General features: G+C 46.9%; 1 protein-coding gene across 2 annotated transcripts in view; it reads left to right on the top strand.

Annotated features, from left to right (window-relative positions):
* Positions 1-14729, top strand: part of CD8A (CD8a molecule) — a 33706-nt gene extending 18977 nt beyond the window's left edge. Inside the window, exons 2-7 of one of the 2 annotated variants that reach the window (XM_004742367.3) lie at positions 8510-8879; positions 8969-9334; positions 9928-10038; positions 10275-10385; positions 11046-11076; positions 13410-14729. In XM_004742367.3, coding sequence (XP_004742424.1) covers positions 8831-8879; positions 8969-9334; positions 9928-10038; positions 10275-10385; positions 11046-11076; positions 13410-13470 — 729 coding nt within the window. In that variant the 5' untranslated portion in view covers positions 8510-8830 and the 3' untranslated portion in view covers positions 13471-14729. Of the gene's footprint in view, positions 1-8300; positions 8880-8968; positions 9335-9927; positions 10039-10274; positions 10386-11045; positions 11077-11830; positions 11971-13409 lie in introns of those variants that run through there. The other variant, XM_045079122.1, reaches the window with a different exon arrangement.
* Positions 14730-18266: the final 3537 nt, after the last annotated feature.

The raw sequence follows: 18266 nt of genomic DNA, 5'->3' as shown, positions 1-18266 counted from the left end.
AACCGCTAAGATCCCCTCAGACACTTGCACGGTGGGGGGCTTCCCACCGGCAAGGTCACAGTTTATAGAACGTGGGAGTGAAAGCTTTCCGGTTGAGTTGAGGTTACTTCATGGATCCTCCACCAGCGCCCAGAGAAAGAGTGAACCGTCTTTGCGAAAAGAAAAATTTCCCCCTGACTTTTTACTCCCGGCTCCTCCCTCTGCCCACTACCCTGCTCAGGCGCTCACTCTCTCTTTGAAATAAAGTTTTTAGAATCTTCAAAAAAAAAAAAAAAACACTAAAGTTTCTGTTATGGATACACTGGATCCAGATAACAAGTTGTAGAAAGAAGGGAAGGAAGGAAGGTAGGAAGAAAGGAAAAGGGAGAATCGAAGAAGGTGGGGGAGGAAACAAGGAGAAGTGAGCCTTTTTAAGGTTTATTTTGTGACTGTCAGAGCCTTAACTGTGAGTACAGCAGGACCCAGGACAGTCCAGAAACAAACAAACAAAAAAAAGGAGCTAAAGCCTCATTTATTGCGGAAATTAGTACCGGACAACTGGTCAGAAATAAATCCGGTTCTCTAAGCACCAACAAAATGACATTCAGAGTGACAGAATCGAAAAGACTGACAAAACTAAGAATCATAAAGCATGTGGGTAAACGGAAAGTCGTGCACAGCTGCTGTGAGGATAAACTGGTACCATCGCTTTGGAGAAAAGTTTGCCAATAGCTATGGAGGTTGAAGACAAGCTCATGTTCCAAGTAAGTCACTGCTCTCAAGGTCAATATCCTCTTGAAGCTGTTCCTTCCAAGCTGACACCCTAGGGAAGATCTTGCACATGGACCATAGGAAATACTTACCAGGGTGTTCACTATAGCGTTGTTTGTAAGAGCAAAGACTGGAAACAGCCTAAAGCTGCATTAACAAAGGAATGGATAAACAGTGGCAGTTCTCATCACATCTCATTGCTCTTGTATCCCCCACAAATATGAAAGACGATGTGCTCCTTCACTCATTTTTTTTAAAGTTTTTATTGTGGTAAAATACATATAACATCTACCATCTTAACCACTTCTAAGCGTAAAGTTCAGTGGTATTACGTGCGTTCACATTGTTGTACAAACACCACCCTCCATCTCCAGAACTCTTATTTTGCAAAACTGAAACTCTGCACCTATTAAATAATAACTCTCCATCTCTTTGGCCCTCAGCTTCCAGCAACTGCCTATCTACTTTCTGTCCAGTGAATCGAATACACAATGTACCTCATGTCAATGGCATCACACAGGACTTGTCTTTTTGTCATTGGCTTATCTCACTCAACATAAGGTTCTCAGGCTTTATCCATGTTGTGGTATGGGTCAAAATGTCCTTCCTTCCTTTTTTAAAGTTGAATAATATTCCATTGTGTGGCTACACCAATTTGCTTATCCTTTCATCTGTGGGGGAGGAGGGGAGGGCGGTTGGGTTGCTATGACCATCGGTATACTCCTTCCCTCCATTTTAACTTGACGTCAAGCATTTTTCATCATAAATAGTTGTAAAATATATAGTTTCCAATGTCTTGTAAATATTGATGTTTAAAGGTAAGACCTTTCCATCACTCTTTTTAATTGTTTCTGATAAAATGTAAATAAATAATATATTGATTTTTATTTCAGCCATCACCTGTTTTTAAAAGCAAAAACAAGTTCTTTAACTTTTGGAAATTTTTTGTCATTCCTTTCTCCCCTCTAATTTGTGAATTCTATCCATCTTCCTGCCTAGAAGTTTATTTTAATGTAATATGTTTTTATGCTTGAAGATCTTTGATTGATCTTCTCGGCCAGAAAAACGCATAAATTGAAAATTTAATTTCCTGTAACCATGAATTTCTAAGTATCAAAAAGTTGTTTAGATTATGCCATTATTACAGCTATGAGTAGTGTAGATGGTTCAAAGAGAACATAAATTATGAACATTGAAAATTAAGAATTAAACATAAAGTAGTCATTGGTGATATTGTACTAGAGTTGCAAGATGTTACCATTGGGGGGTACTGGGTAGAGTGTATGAGAGCTCTGTATTACTTCTTATAACTGCAGTATCAACCTATAATTATCTCAAAATAAGAATTTTTGTAAAAAAATAACTTTGAGGGAAATTTTAGCTCTTAATGAGATGGAGAGTACCCAGTTAATGAACTCACAGAAAACTATTACGTATTGCTAAAAAAGGTACAACACCAATTACTTTCCTACTTTTATTTTTTTTAAGATTTTATTTCTTTTTTTAACGGAGAGATACACAGCAAGAGAAGGAACACAAGCAGGGGGACTGGGAGAGGGAGAAGCAATGCAATGCAGGGCTTGATCCCAGGACCCTGAGATCATGATCTGAGCCGAAGGCAGACGCTTAATGAATGAGCCACCCAGATGCCACCCCCTTTTTTAAAAAAATACAATGTAAGCACTGAGAAATTTTGTCCCTATAAATAGTTGGTTTTATTATAGCAGAGTCACTAAATCTTTTAACTAAATATATATATATATATATACATATATATATATATATATATGTATATATATATATATATATATATTTTTTTTTTTTTTTCTTTCCCCAAACAAAAACCACAATGGTGAACTACCACCAGAAGTTCACCTTAGGGGTGCCCGGATGGCTCAGTCAGTGAAGCGTCTGCCTTCTACTCAGGTCATGATGTCAGGGTCCTGGGATTGAGCTCCATGTCAGGCTCCTTGCTCAGCAGGAAAGCTGCTTCTCCCTCTGCCTGCTGCTCTTCCTGCTTGTTCGTGCTGTCTCTCTTTCTGACAAATAAATAAAATCTTTAAAAAAAAAAAAAAAAAAAAATTCATCTTAGTGATCTATTAGTTGCTGTATTAGTTTACTAGGGCTGCTGTAACAAGAGAAATGTATGGTCTCACAGTGTGGAAGCTAGAAGTCAGAGACAAAGGCTGAGTTAGTTCCCTCTGAGGACCGTGAGGAAGAATCTGCGCCGTGCCTCTCCCCTTCCAGCAGGTTGCCAGCCATCTTTGGGGTTCTTGGCTTGTGGAAGCACCAGCCTGATGTCTGTATTTCTGCATGACACTCCCCCAAGGTATGTCTCTGTGTCCACATTTCCCTTTTTTATAAGGACACCAGTTATACCAGATTACAACCTGCCATAATAAGGTCCTAATGACCTCATCTTAACTTGACTTTACCTCCGATAAAACCCAATCTCCAAATAAGGTTACTCTCTAAAGTACTGGGGGTTAGGACTTCAACATACGATTTTCAGGAGGACACAAACAATCCAACCCATAACAGCTGCCAACTAGAGTGGGTCTTCTTTCAATTGTGTTGAAAGCAAAGACTTGGGAACCACTAACCTGTAAGTGGATTGATTATCATTGTTAGATTTATTCACTGCTCAGTTGCTGGAAGCAGACTCAAATAGGCTTTACCACGTCTATTGGGTAGCCATGAACTTGTACCATTCTTACCTCACCTAGAAGCAACTGCCTTCACTGATGAAATTTGAAGGGGTTGGGGAAATGGAAATATTTTTAATTTCAACACAAATTTGCCAAAATAATATTTTAATTTAATGTTTTCATTTTATCAGACTTTAAACTTTGTGAGGTTTTTATTTAAGATTTTTAAAAATTCTTTAAAAGATTTTATTTATTTATGTGACAGATCACAAATAGGCAGAGAGGAAGGCAGGGTCGGGGGGTGGGGGGAAGCAGGCTCCCCACCAATCCGAGAGCCCGATGTGGGGCTCAATCCCAACACCCTGAGATCATGACCTGAGCCAAAGGCAGAGGCTTAACCTACTAAGCCTTTAGGCACCCCTAAAGATTTTATTTGACAGAGAAAGAGACAGTGAAAGAGGGAAAACAAAAAGGGGGAGTGGGAGAGGGAGAAGCAGGCTTCCCATGGAGCAGGGATCCTGGGAAGGTGGTGGGATCCCACCACCCTGGAATCATGATCTGAGCCAAAGGCAGACGCTTAACGACTGAGCCACGCAGGCGCCCTAAACTTTGTTTTCATCAAAACTTTGGAGCTAAGGTTTTACCTCATTTGATTCATTGCAAATAAAAATTCTGCCAGCTAACCGCTTTGGCAAAGTCAGTCGTCAATGTCAAAACAATTAGCAAATCAGACTTTGTGTCAAAAAAGGAAGTGTGGTTCCTTTTGCAATGCTGCTGAGCACACTAGGAATGAGCATACATCCCATAATACCTCTCTGGCTTCTGCATTCTAGCTCTACAGAGAGAGTTGAGTAAAGTGATGAGGGCCAGGAGTTGGCCATAAGGTGGTCTAGCTCCAGCATTTCTCCCAGACACCCTCTTTGCAAGGATCTTGGGAACTTTCCCCAGGAGAAATGCTTATCCACAGCTAACGGTATGGATGTAAAAGGAAAACTATCTGGGTGTTTCCCCTTGATTATTGCCGCATGGAGTTTTGACCCCACTGGGCATTGCACCATAGTAACCTACAGGACTGCCTGTCTGCCTTTTTGTTTTAAAGCAAGAAAAGAGAGATTATGAAAGGGGAGGCAGGGAAAGCGAATCAGCACAAAGACTAGACACAGACATTTGCTCCTGGGCAGATCTGTCTTAGAAAAGAGAATCAATGGGAACTGAAAATCTGGAAATGAGCCCCTAAAAATTACGTGTATCCCCAAAGACAGCCAGCCTCCTTGACCCCCCCAGGGTATGAATCCTCTGGTTGGAGGACCACTGAACTGTGGAATATTCACAATACCACTACACAGCATTTAAAATTAAAAACTAAGCCTCTCTTTATCAACACAACTCAAAGACATATGGTATGACCACGTTTCTGTACATTGAAACATTCTCCAGAAAAAGTGGGAGTGGCACAGGTGGGTGGAATTGACAGGTATTTGCATGGAGATAAAGCAAGGCCCTGTTAACTCTAGAGCTCAAAGAAAGGCCTTTCTAGCCCCAGACAAGCTAACCCCTTCCAAGGAGACAGTATCTTCTCCACAGTTCAAGACTGGCAAGAGGAGGCAGCTGGCCATTGATTCCAAGTCGCCCCTGCAGTCAGTGTCTTATGAGCCACGGTACTGAGCCCTGATGAATTTCTTACCAGTGCGCAGTCCAGTTAATGTGCTCTGAATGCCTTCAATTCATGTAAATTAAAATTACTTTATTTCCATGTTTTAAGAACAAACACCTTCGAGAGAAACAAAGACTTAACTTAAATTTAGCACAGATACTGGAGACTCTCTTACCTTATCTCTCTCTGGATGCTTTTAAAAATAAGGGACTTGCTTGACAGCGTGCAAGTCATTGCCGTTGTGCCCATGCCTTCATGCCATCCCACGTGAGTGCCGCAGCTTGGGGTACTCAAGTACTTGGGGTACTTGAGGTACTTGGGGAGCTCACCTGGCATCGAGGAGCGGGCCCCGCCCAGCCTTCTGCACACCTGGCCCTGCTGCAAGCAAGCATCCCCAGAATTCTCCAAATTGCATCTGCTCTCCCACCTGCTGCAAGGCGGATGTCGTTGTGGTTGCATTGAGAATCCACCACATTCTGTAAAAAATATCATTGGGGTCACAAAGCCTCCTTGGTAGGTTTCATATGTTGCCTTGGCATGCCCCCCACCCTCTGTCATGCTCTGTACAAAGGGGCTGCCACCCCCATGGCTGACACTTTTCTTAGCTGCAAGGCTGGAAGGCCTCCAAGCCAGCTGCAGCTCTCTTTCAGGTGACCAAGATGGCCGGCCTGGACTTGACTGTTTCCTTGCCACGCTCAGTCCTGTGGGTTAAGGGACAGCCCTGTGTCTACACAGCCAGGGACACACCATACATGTGTACATCTACATGCCAGGGATGCCCTGCTGTGAGTCACAGTCGTAACCATCATTACAAAGCATTTTCTTTCCCCAGTCTCCCTCGTCTTCCATATGAAAATCTAACATGTAGTGAGCAAGTCCCCAGTAGTGTAGACATATTGTGTCTACTGCAGCCCACTTAAATGTCCATTAGCAGGAAAACTAAATTCTGGAACACCCATAGAGAATGCACCCATTAAGAAGAATGAGATAGATCTACACGTGCTGATAGGAAGAGCTTTCCTTCTTCTACTATTAGCTAAGAAAGGGAGGTTGCAAAAAATGCAGGTGTCATACAACCCCGTGTCAGTTGCTTGAGCAACCGACTCCTGCTCTCAGTTCACGTCATGATCTCAGGGTTGCGAGAGAGAGCCCTGCCTCAGGCTCCGCACTCAGGGGGGAGTCTCCTGGAGATTCCTGGCATAGTCACAGTGGAAAACAGTATGGAGGTGCCTCAAAAAGTTAAAAATAGAATTATCCTATGTTCCAGTAATCAAACTACTGAGTATTTACCCCCAAAATTACAAAAACAGAGGAACCTGGGTGGTTCAGTCAGTTGAGCCTCTGACTCTTGATTTCCAGCCAGGTGATGGTCTTGGGGTCCTGGGATCGAGCCCCACGTTGGGCTTCAGGCTCAGTGGGGAGTCTGCTTGGGATTCTGTCTCTCCTTCTCCTTCAGACTCTCCGCCCAGTCATGCTTTCTTTCTCTCTAAAATAAATAAGCAAAATCTTTATAAAAAAAAAATACAAAAACACTGGGGGTCCTGATTGGCTCAGTGGGTTAAAGCCTCTGCCTTCGGCTCAGGTCGTGATCCCAGGGTCATGGGATTGAGCCCCGCATCGGGCTCTCTGCTCAACGGGGAGCCTGCTTCCCTTCCTCTCTCTCTGCCTGCCTTTCTGCCTACCTGTCATCTCTGTCTGTCAAATAAGTAAATAAAATACTTTAAAAAAATACAAAACCGCTCCTCTCTCTCTGCCTGCCTCTCTGCCTGCTTGTGATCTCTCTGTGTGTGTCAAATAAATAAAAAATAAAAAAAAAAAAAAAAATACAAAAATACAAAACCACTAATTCAAAGGGATACATGCACCCCTATGTTTATAGCAGCGTTATTAACAATAGCCAAATTATGGAAGCAGCCCAATGTCCGTCAATAGATGAATGGAAAAAGAAGATGTGGTACATTTATACATGGATTATTATTCAACCACAAAAAGGAATGAAATCTTACCATTTGCAATGACATGGATGGAGCTAGAGAGTATAATGCTGAGGGAAATAAATCAGAGAAAGACAAATACCATATGATTTCACTCATATGTGGAATTTGAGAAACAAAACTAATAAGCAAAAGAAAAAGAGAGAGGAAGAGAGAGAGAGGAACCAAGAAACAGACTCCTTTATAGAGAATACACTGGTGGTTACTGGAGGCGGGGTGGGTGAGGGTAATGGACAAAATAGGGGATGGGGATGAAGGATGTGATGAATACTGGATGATGGATGGAAGGGCTGAACTGTGCACTGAAAATTAATATAACGCTATATGTTAACTACACTGGAACTAAAATAAAATATGTTAAATGTTCCACCTAGGGGTAGGTGCCTCGGATGATTTGAGAAGGCTGGGGAGCACACATTAAAATCAAAGTACTAGTAGTAATTTTTTAAAACCCATCCACCACTTAAGTTCTACCAACACAGCTCAGCCCAAGTTATGTTATGACATGGCGGGGAGGGGTGTCTCACCAGTCCTCACCAGGCAAAATCCATGGGTGGGGCAGACACATGGAACAGATAATGCCACGTGGCTTGACTCTAGACTCAGGTAGCAACAGTGTGAGGTGTATTTGTTCTGGGATTCAAAGTGGAAAGGCTAGGGCACCCTGAAGTAATGAGAGGCGGGCATCCACTGGGGCTGGAAGGCTTCAGGAAGGGGATATGATGCGCCAGAGCCTGAGAGAGAAGAGTGAAGGATGCTCCCAGGCATTCACCCAGGCTTCACATGGGGCCCCGGCCAGCGCCTAAAGCCAAGGATAAAGAGGAATGACGTCTGTGTCCTACAGCACAGAAGCTGGCCGCCAGCCTTAAACAGAACGGAATTTCAGGCAAAGGGAACAGCAAGGACAGGAGCCCAGAGTTTAGACAGCTTCAAGTTGAGTGAGAATGGAAGGCCAGGGGCCTGGGCGGAGGCTAGGAGGAGCTAGCACCCAAAAGCTCTGAGCCAAGCCCTGTTTGAGCTTCCATCCTGTCTTGCAAGTCATAGAAGTCTGCAAGAGTGACCCTGTCAGATCCCCTTTAGAAGAATAATGATCATGGCAGGGTGGCTAAAGGTGTGGCCAAGAAAGGGACTCATGTGAAGGCTGTTGCAGCAGCCCCAAGAAAAAATCTTGAGGCTGTCGGGTGATGTGTGGCAGTGGGGAGGACTGGGTGTGGTTGCCAGAGGACCTTCGGTCCCACACAAGGCAGGTGGCTGTTGCCTCATGGTCTTCTCCTTCCTGCTGAGCACCCAGACTACCCTGCGGAGTGGTGTGCAAGTCACCAACGCCTCTCCCTCCTCAGCCCTCAGCGCCGGTCTTGCTAGAGCCATTATGAGTGACTACAAAGGAAGTGGACACTCTGCTTTCCTGCTTACTCTCACCTTCTTCACCTCTTGTAAACTCTCCTTACCCTCTGTCTCTGCAGCCCCCACAGGAGAGCCTATTCCAAAGGTCATTTGCGAGCCTCTGTCTTCGTCCTCAAGCCCGCAGTTTTAACCGTCCCCAGCGGCCCTAGAAGCCCGCTTCGACGGCCCAGGCCCAGATCATGGACCCCAGTCTGCTCCCTGGGCTGGAAGGTGGTAACCGCGAAAAAGAGGGCGACTCTCCCCTGCGGGGCTTCGGATGACATCACATCCTCCGAACTCGAAATCTGGCTCCTCGTCTGGCCCAAGGGCGTGACTTGCCCCCTCCGCATCCCACCCGCTCCAGCGCGCGTCGGTACGCGTCGTGCAGCGCAGAGCGCGCCATGGCCTCCTGGGTGACCCCCCTGCTCCTGCCGCTGGCCCTGCTGCTCCGTGAGTTAGCGACCCTTGGGGAGGGCGGGGGACGGGGCAGACGAGGAGCGCGGCGTTCCCGGCTCAGCCTCGATGCCTGCCGCCCGCAGATGCCGTCGCGGCCGCCGGGCCGAGCCAGTTCCGCTTGTCGCCGGCGAAGGTGGTCGGACAGCTGGGAGAGAAAGTGGAGCTGCAGTGCGAGGTGCTGCTGCCCTCCGCGGCGCCGGGCTGTTCCTGGCTCCTCCAGAAGAACGAACCTGCCGCCCGCCCCGTCTTCCTCATGTACCTCTCCCAAACCCGGACCAAGTTGGCCGACGGACTGGACTCCGAACAGATTTCGGGCAAGAAGATCCGTGACACCCTCTACAGCCTCACCCTGCGCCGCTTCCGCAAGGAGGACGAAGGCTACTATTTCTGCTCCGTCCTGAGCAATTCGGTGCTGTACTTCAGCTCCTTCGTGCCGGTCTTCCTGCCAGGTCCGGGCGCCCGGGGCGCGGCACCTCTCGGTGTGGGGTTTAGGGCTCACCTATGAACCCGTTTTTTTTTTTCATACGGAGCCCCGCTTTTGAGCCTCTTAGCGCCCTTGGGGGGCGTGGGGACTACTTAATACTGCTTCCATTTCACAGACAAGGGAACTGAGGCCAAGGTGCGGCTGGGTAGGGGCTGAAGATGGCTTCTTAGGTCCCGCGGATTTGGGCTTGAGTTCAGGTGCTTGTCTGCCCCTGGATAGTTCCTTAAATTCTGTGAGCCTGCGTTTGGCTACCAACCCAAGCCCTCAAGCCTGCAGGTTGAGCCCTGGAGAGAGGCTGGGAGACCGGGAGCGGGCTCCTGCGTTCCCGTCCGAGGCGCCAGGTGTGCTCGGCCCCGCCCGGGACGCAGCAGGCTACCGCGCGCGCGGCGAAGCGGAGAGCGCGCATCCTGGAGGTCCCCAATCCATCTCCTCTCTCTCAGTGCAGAGGTCCGCGCGGGCGAAGGAGGCGCCCCGTTGGGCAAAGGCGCGCGAAGCCGTGCGGAGGGTTAGTGTCGATGTCCCCTGTCCGACTCCAACCACGCTCTGTTTCTCCCGCAGTCAAGCCCACCCCTACGCCCGCGCCGCGATTACCCACGAGGGCGCCCACCAACACGTCGCAGCCGGTGTCTCAGCGCCCCGGGATCTGCCGGCCGCCGGCGGGCAAGCCAGGTGAGACCCGCGCAGGGGTCCCGGGACCGGGACCCGCCAGGGGCGGTGCGGGTAGGGGGCGGGGGGGTGGTGGGGGAGAGCCCCCACCGGGCTCAGCCCTGATCGTGGAGATAGAGCCAAAACCTGTTCAAGTGGTGGGGAAACCGAGACCGGACCCGAGGGACAGGCCCGAGCTGGGGGTGTGGATTAGAGAATCCCGGCCAGTTCCTAAACGTCGGCGTCTTCGGTGTCTTCAGTGGAAAAAGGTGTGCTTGGCTTTGCCTGTGAAATCTACATCTGGGCACCGCTGGCTGGGACCTGCGCGGTCCTTCTACTGTCACTGGTCATCACCGTCATCTGCAACCATAGTAAGTTCTAGGGCCGCTCGGAGTGGCAGGGGAAGGGGACGGGGGGGGGGGGGGGGGGGGTTTGCTCCACTTCCTCCTGCGCGGCTTGCTCCAGGCAGCTTGCCCCGAGATAGGATGGTTTCTGGAACCTGAGCTGTACTGTAGGCACAGCCCATTTCTTTCCTGGAGACAGAACTCGTGAAACCCCTTCCCACTCCTCTTTCCACTCTCTGGGGCGTTCTTAGGGAGACAGAGCCCTATTCCAGGATGGACAGGAGCATTGTGTTCCATTGGCCAAGGAGAAGGAGGTAGAGAGTGCAGTTTCTGGCTTATTACACCCACCCACCCCCCGCAGAGAGTGTGCCCCTGTGGCCCTCGGACTAGTGCTCAGGAAGACTGGATCAAAACCGTGACTTGTTGAGATTTACCCTCGGCAACCTCTCAGTGAACCCCTACTACTTTGGGTCCCACTGTAGGTGACTGTACTAACCTATCTTAGCCCACATGTGTATTTGCAATGCTTTTAAAATTGATGAGAAGAGGGATGGAAAAGCAGCTCTTACTTGGTTTTCAAGAGTTATAGTTCTAAGGAAATAGGAAAAGGGAAGGAGGAAGTAAATCTATTTGCGGACTATTGGTGGTGGTGAGGCAGTCATTTTACTTCTTCTTTTTCTTATCCAGGGAACAGAAGACGTGTTTGCAAATGTCCCAGGTGAGTCTTATAACCCATAGGGCTGCTAACACTGGCCAGCCCTCTGCACAGGTCCTAGCTTCCCAAGCAGCCTTTGGTGGGAACCTTTCCCAGAGAGAGGCCATGGAGAATTCTGGGGGCAGGGAGTCAGCACAGTTTCTGAGCAAAGAGCGGCACAAGGCTGGAAAGGTGAGGAAATGGGAGGCATGGCCTGGACTCATGGGGAGAACAGTACGACTTCTGTAAGTCTCCATATTCTCTGACCTGGCTCCAAAAATCCCAGACAGGATTCCCCCTATTAGTCCTAGTTCTCCACAGCCTTGAGGTCTCTTTACCTGGATGATTCCAACTGAGTTTTATTGTTTTTTTAAGAAAACTTTTTTTCTATTGTTTGTTCTAGATTTTTGAGTGATTAGTGTTTTTAAGAGCCAGTCTTTCATTGGAGAACCAAATAAGCAATGGCTTAGGCTCCTAATTTCCCTGTGTCAGTGTAGTGCCTTGATTTACCACCAAGGACTAGAAGGGAAACAGAGGCAGGAGCAGTTAGCTATCTGGCAGCCCAAGTGACTCCCCAATCCAATTCCAACCCGTGATCATTCTGAGATGATCAGGAAAAACAAAAACAAAAACAAAAACAAAGACCAGTGAGTGGGAAGAGAAGTCTGTCTTTTCTGTCCTTTGAACTTAGGCTGAGGCAGCCTGTGCTAACATCTAACTGACCCCACTCTGGCCCTGCACCATGATGGGGGTTACATGCAGGTTCTCTCTTCTCCAGCAACGGCATGTGATAGATGCCACAGTCCCATCTCACAGCTGAGCAGCTCAGATCAGGAAATCTACGCAACCCTGCAGAGATGTGATGACTCTCAGATTATCAAAATAATACATCATTTAATAAAAGCCTACAGAGTACCAGTTCCTTGTTTTACATATATTTTTATTATTTATTTATTTAAATATTTTATTTATTCGACAGAGATTGCAAGTAGGCAGAGAGGCAGGCAGAGAGAGAGAGGGTAGGGGGGAGAAGCAGGCTCCCTGCTGAGCAGAGAGCCCGATGTGGGGCTTGATTCCAGGACCCTGAGATCATGACCCAAGCCAAAGGCAGAGGCTTTAACCCACTGAGCCACCCAGGCACCCCTATATATTTCTTTTTAAATATTGAGTTTCATAACAATCTTTCAAGTAGTTACCATGATCACCACTTTTTCAGAAGAGGAAACTGATGGTTAGGACATTTAGTGACTCGTCTAAGGCCACACTGATGCCAAATAGCAGAGCTCAGACTTCTCTATCCAAGCTCAGGCTCCTTCCTGCTTGGGGGATGGGAATGTTTAAGGATAATCAGTTCCTTTCAGTGGATGAAAATACTTCAAATTTTATACCTAGGGTTTGCATTTCCCACTCCTTGGTGTCTCTCTGCAGGAAGACAATTCCAATATCTCATATAATGTTATTTTTAAAAATATGTATCAGTATTTTTAATAACAGAAATGTAATGAATATATTGTAATGAATTGTAATAATGTATTCTAATGCCTGTATTATGAATGGTGTAACAAGGGGGACGAAGACCCTTTAAAAACAGAAAAAGATTTTTAGCATTTGCAAGTACTTGGGGTGCAGTTGGGAGTTTTGGCAGGAGAATCATCCCTTATCTTTAAGTTCTCTGAAAATTCTCATTTTGAAATGAACCAAGAACAAAACCCTGCCCTTGGAATACAAAGCTACGCGGAGTGAACATATCCGAGGGACCCACGTGCCTGAGTTAACACACTCAGTGATGACCGAGGACAGCTCAGCTTTCAGAGAGGTTTGGAGGATGGTGTGCGTAGACCTGACATTCATGATGAATCATGAGGTGTTAGCCCAGTCCTGAATTAACACACATTTTTAGTAGGACATCAAATTTGAGTTGTCTGTGTGCGATAAAGTAGCTCTGCTTGGCTGATGATGGTCATTTGCTCACATCGTTCTGGGGGACCGAGAATCAGCTCAACCGGTAACTTCGGTCATCAGGCACCTGACAAAGGCTCCCGGAAGCCAGACTAACTGGACTCTGATCCTGGCTCCATCACCTCCTCATTATGTTAGAACTTGGGCAAGTTCTCTCATCTATTTCCCAGTGGCCTCCCCCCCCGCCCCGCCCCCGGGTTGCTGTGACAGCAAGATGGCAAACGTAAGGCACTTGACACTTTCTGACGTCATTCACTCAGTCCCCCGCTGGTATTCCAGGGACAAGTTCGCAGACCCTGCAGGGGCTAGGAGGCTGGGGCAGGCGAGCCAGATGTGGATGGAGGCAGTTAGCGCACTTTGGGGGCTCTTGCTGCAATCATGATCTGCCTCTCTTTCAGGCCAATGCCCAGACAAGGAGGACCAGGAGGCAAGCCCAGCCCTTCAGAGAAATATGTCTAACATGGAGATGGACCCTGTGCGACAGCCACTACAAGACCGAACAGAATTCTCTCTGTGAGAACAGCAACAGTCCTTCCTTCCTTATATATCCATTCTCATTATTATTTTTGTGGGGGTGGGGTGGGAAGGGTGACTTCTTCTTATGTGTTTTCCTTGGTTGACACAAAACAAGACTGTACGTCTTCAGTACACCACAAGGGCTCTGATACCATTGTGTGCTCCCACTGGGGTGAAGGGTGGGAAGGCCAGGGCTACCGCGAGCCGTGTTCTCAGAATCTGGTGGTTTGAGCTGGGGTGGGAGGGGGGATTTGCTCAGCATGATGCAGTCCAGACCTCTTTGGTTGACATTCAGGGATGGGGAGCAGCTTGAGCAGAGTCACAGCAAGTCTCAGGGCTCTTTTTCCAGCCATTCAGGTCTTCTGGAGGTGTCTGTCTCAGTGTGGGGGTGCTGTGTCTCAAACCCTAGGAGCACAGGTGATTTCTTGAGCAGCAGCGCTAGGCCCACAACTGCACCCACAGCCCTAAGGGGGTTCTAGGAGAACTTCTGCCTTTCACAGAGTTCTCTAAGGTGGTTGAATCCTATCAGACTTTTTTTTTTTTAATAACGACATGTGGAACTCCATGGTGTGGGAAGTCCTCAACTAAAGTGGAAGGGGTCAGCTGAATCCTGGAAAATGAGAAACTCCACCTTTAAAGACAATCTGTGGGAACTCCCCCAGTGGAGGCTGAATTGCTCTCCCAGCCCCCCACAGTGCAGAGGGGCCCGTGAAAGAGGAGAGACCACCCTGTGACAATCATGATCTGAGCATCAGCACGGTGGAACGGCTGTCCTCTTGAGCCTCTGAACACCGTATCCGCTCGTGCTCCTGGAACATCATGACTTCTGATGGTGCGGAAAGGCAGAATGGTTACAGAGCTGCCAGCACCGGCCCTGGCCTCCCCTCGATGGCAGATGAGGGGCTGGGACCGGAGACACTCTGGTGAGGAGGCGGACAGCCAAACCGGCTGCCTTCCACACGTGCGTTTCCTCTCGTCCAGAGTTGAACAAGAATTGAGTCCTCACTGGAAGAAAAAACTCAAATGAGGAAGTAAAAATCACCCATAATTCTTTACCTCAGGTGTAATCCATTGTTAATAGTGTGGTGTACATTCTTCCTGATGATTTTCTGTGCATATATGTGAAGTATATACTTCTGACTGTAAAAAAATACAATTGCTCTGCTTTTTATAAATGGCTTTAATAAAAAACATTGATGGCATCGGTTTTGTTTTGTTTTTGTGTTTTTTTTTTTAATAAACATATAGTGTATTATTAGCCACAGGGGTACAGGACTGTGAATAGCCAGGTTTACACACTTCACAGCACTCACCATAGCACATACCCTCCCCAATGTCCATAACGCAACCACCCTGTCTCTACCTCTCTACCCCCGGCAACCCTCAGTTTGTTTTGTGAGATTAAGAGTCTCTTATGGTTTGTCTCCCTCCCAATCCCATCTTGTTTCATTTATTCTTCTCCTACTCCCCAAACCATCCACGTTGTATCTCCACTTCCTCATATCAGGGAGATCATATGATAGTTGCCTTTCTCTGATTGACTTATTTCGCTAAGCATGATACCCTGTAGTTCCATCCACATCATTGCAAATGGCGAGATTTCATTTCTTTTGATGGCTGTATAGTATTCCATTGTGTGTGTATATATATATATATATATATATATATATATATATATATATATATACCACATCTTCTTTATCCATTCATCTGTTGACGGTTATCTAGGTTCTTTCCATAGTTTGGCTATTGTAGACATTGCTACTATAAACATTCGGGTGAACGTGCCCCTTCGGATCACTACGTTTGTATCTTTAAGGTAAATACCCAGTAGTGCAATTGCTGGGTCATAGGGTAGCTTTATTTTCAGCTTTTTGAGGAACCTCCATGCTGTTTTCCAGAATGGTTGCTTGCATTACCACCAACAGTGTAGGAGGGTTCCCCTTTCTCCGCATCCTCACCAGCATCTGTCATTTCCTGACTTGTTAATTTTAGGATGGCATTGTTTTTAATGACAAAATAGCACACCATTTTTTAGTGTGCCAACTTTTATTTATTACTCAGCATTTAATTTTCCAGTTTCCAGTGTTTCATTACTCTAATACCACTGCCAAAACTTTGGCACGTATGTGCCTTTAGGATATCTTTAGGATAAAACCCTAAATGTAAAATTATTAGGCCAGTCACTACTTTCACTGTGGACTCCCTGTTTTCCCATCAGCTAGAACTGATTAGCCTCTCCTGACACCACTGATACTTCTCTTGTAATAAATCACAAAATCTTTACCCTTGTTGAGGTAAAATATACATACTGAAAAGTCCCCAAATCCTAAGTGCACAGCAGCTCCAAGACATCATCAAGCGAACACACTCACATAGCCAGCACCGGGTCAAGAGAGAACTTTCCCTGCCTTGAAACTGCCTTTTGCAACCTTCACTTTTAAAAACCAAGACACTTTTTTTTTTAATTTTTAATTTTTTATAAACATATATTTTTATCCCCAGGGGTACAGGTCTGTGAATCACCAGGTTTACACACTTCACAGAACTCACCAAAGCACATACCCTCCCCAATGTCCATAATCGCACCCCCTTCTCCCAACCCCCCTCCCCCTAGCAACCCTGTTTGTTTTGTGAGATTAAGAGTCACTTATAAAAACCAAGACACTTTTAAAGAACAGAAAAAGTGCCTCAAGTGTGAGAAAGCAGAAGTGAAAGCTAAGAAAGTTCCCATGAGACAAAGTCCTGCCCTTGTCCCTTTCCTCCCCAAACCAATCCAGTGACAGAACCAGGAGCCACTGCAGGGACTGAGACCCAGTTTAGAGCGGGCTCCAGGGCTCTGAGGCTGCCTGTCCCTGGGTTTCCTGGGAGGGGCGACAAGGAACATCTTGCTTGCTTATGCGAGACACTTGAGAGGATGGCTGTGGAAGGTCAATCTTAAAGAACCCGGGCTAGCATGAACAGAAGAAAAGGGCTTTTCCTCTTTCACTTGCAACACAGCTAATGAGTGGCTGGGAAGCCACCCTGGGGAGGCTCGGAAAGGGTGGAATACTTACTGATTTTCTCATGCCCCCAAAGAAGTTTCACTTGCCATAACTAAAAAGGTAAACACTATTTTGGAGATTAAAAATATCGACATGGTGGGGGGCGCCTGGGTGGCTCAGTTGGTTGGGTGTCCGACTCTTGATCTCAGCTCAGGGTCGTGAGTTCAAGCCCTGTGCTGGGCTCCACGCTCAGCGTGGAGGCTACTTAAAAAACAAAACAAAACAAAACAAAAAACAAGAACTAAATAGAGAAAGGAATTCATCAGAGTTGGCCCTCAGATCCAGGGAGAAAACAGAAAAACAAGCTGCAGGCTGAGGCTGAAAACATGAAAGGTGGCTGTGAATTTAGGCTCAGGGCTTGCCGGTGACCACAAACATCCAACTGTTCATTCTGCACATGCGGAAAGAGCACCTGACAGTTCAAAGCTGGCAGACTCAAGTCCAAGTCATATTTCACTTGCCGGCTTCTAGCCCGAGCACTGACTCTAAAAATTTCCCCATGAGCAAGATGCCCACGACACATTTTTTGGACCCTGAGAAACAGGAATTAGAGAAATGACTTCTCTATCATGCAGTTAGCTTGGTGGTTCAGTGAATAAATATTCATTCATTCAACAAAAAACATATTCCCTTTGTGGAAAAAAGAAACCGGAGAACATCGTCGTTTGTTTCTCCAGTTGCGACACTGCCATTCGAAGAACCCATGCCACACTTGAACATCCCCCATGACTCTTCAACCAGCGGCATGGGGAGAAGTCTCTCTTTTCCACCAGCAAGAAGCCACCCCTCTGTCCAGCCCAGGGCTGTGTGTAAATATCTCCCACATCCCCCCCACCATCGCCACCCTAATATTGTGACCACCAGGGGCAGGCAACACTTACTCTGCTCCTAAAGGCGGGCTTGAGATATGTTTCTCCACCAAAGGAACTGACGGAGGCCACAAGTGCCTACGATTAGGTTGAATGCAGAGTTCTGAAAGCAGCTTCCTGGCCTTGTGTTCTCTAGCAAGTGACGTCAGGTCTCAAAACCTTGGTTTCCCCACTTGTGACGTGGGGGTAATGATAATCCCGACCTCAAAGGGTTGTTGGGAAGAATATATGAGTTTATATGTATTTTTAAGTGCTAGAAGAGCTCCTGGAACACAGTAACCAACCGTATACTGAAAACAACGTACTGCATTTTTTCAAAACCAGCATAGAACCCATTACACTCAGAATGCAGCCAATTCTGTCTGATTCCCCCAATTTCTATTCTCAGAAAGAGTAACCATTTCTGACAGAAACACATTGTGCATACACCCAGGGATCTCTTCCTCCCAGTGCTAAAAAAGACAACCCTTCACACACATCTCACCTTGAGAGAGCTCAGTCCCAGATACACACAGCCTTGGCTCTGTCACTGAAGCTCCCATCAGTCTCACATGCTGAGGGCCAGCCCCCCAGGTCCCCCAATGCCCTCCTGCAAGAGAGCTCTACCATCCTCAGAGCAGCCGGATAAGGCTTGCAGAGTAGAAGCATGAGCTCTACTATCTGTCCTCTCAGCACCTCCTGAGGTCCCCATCCCTTCGGACAACCCCCCTCTTCTGCTCTCCCTTAGATGGTTGTGATCTGTAGGTGTCATTTGTTCTTATGTTTCAGTGACTTAAATAAAAAAACAGGTACCAGTTATTTAGCACTCATCATGGGCCCAGCACCT

This window comes from Mustela putorius, unplaced genomic scaffold, assembly GCF_011764305.1.
Source record: "Mustela putorius furo isolate JIRA1106 unplaced genomic scaffold, ASM1176430v1.1 tig00000281_pilon_pilon_pilon, whole genome shotgun sequence".
Taxonomy (NCBI): Eukaryota; Metazoa; Chordata; class Mammalia; order Carnivora; family Mustelidae; genus Mustela; species Mustela putorius.
This window is presented reverse-complemented; position numbering and strand designations above follow the sequence as displayed.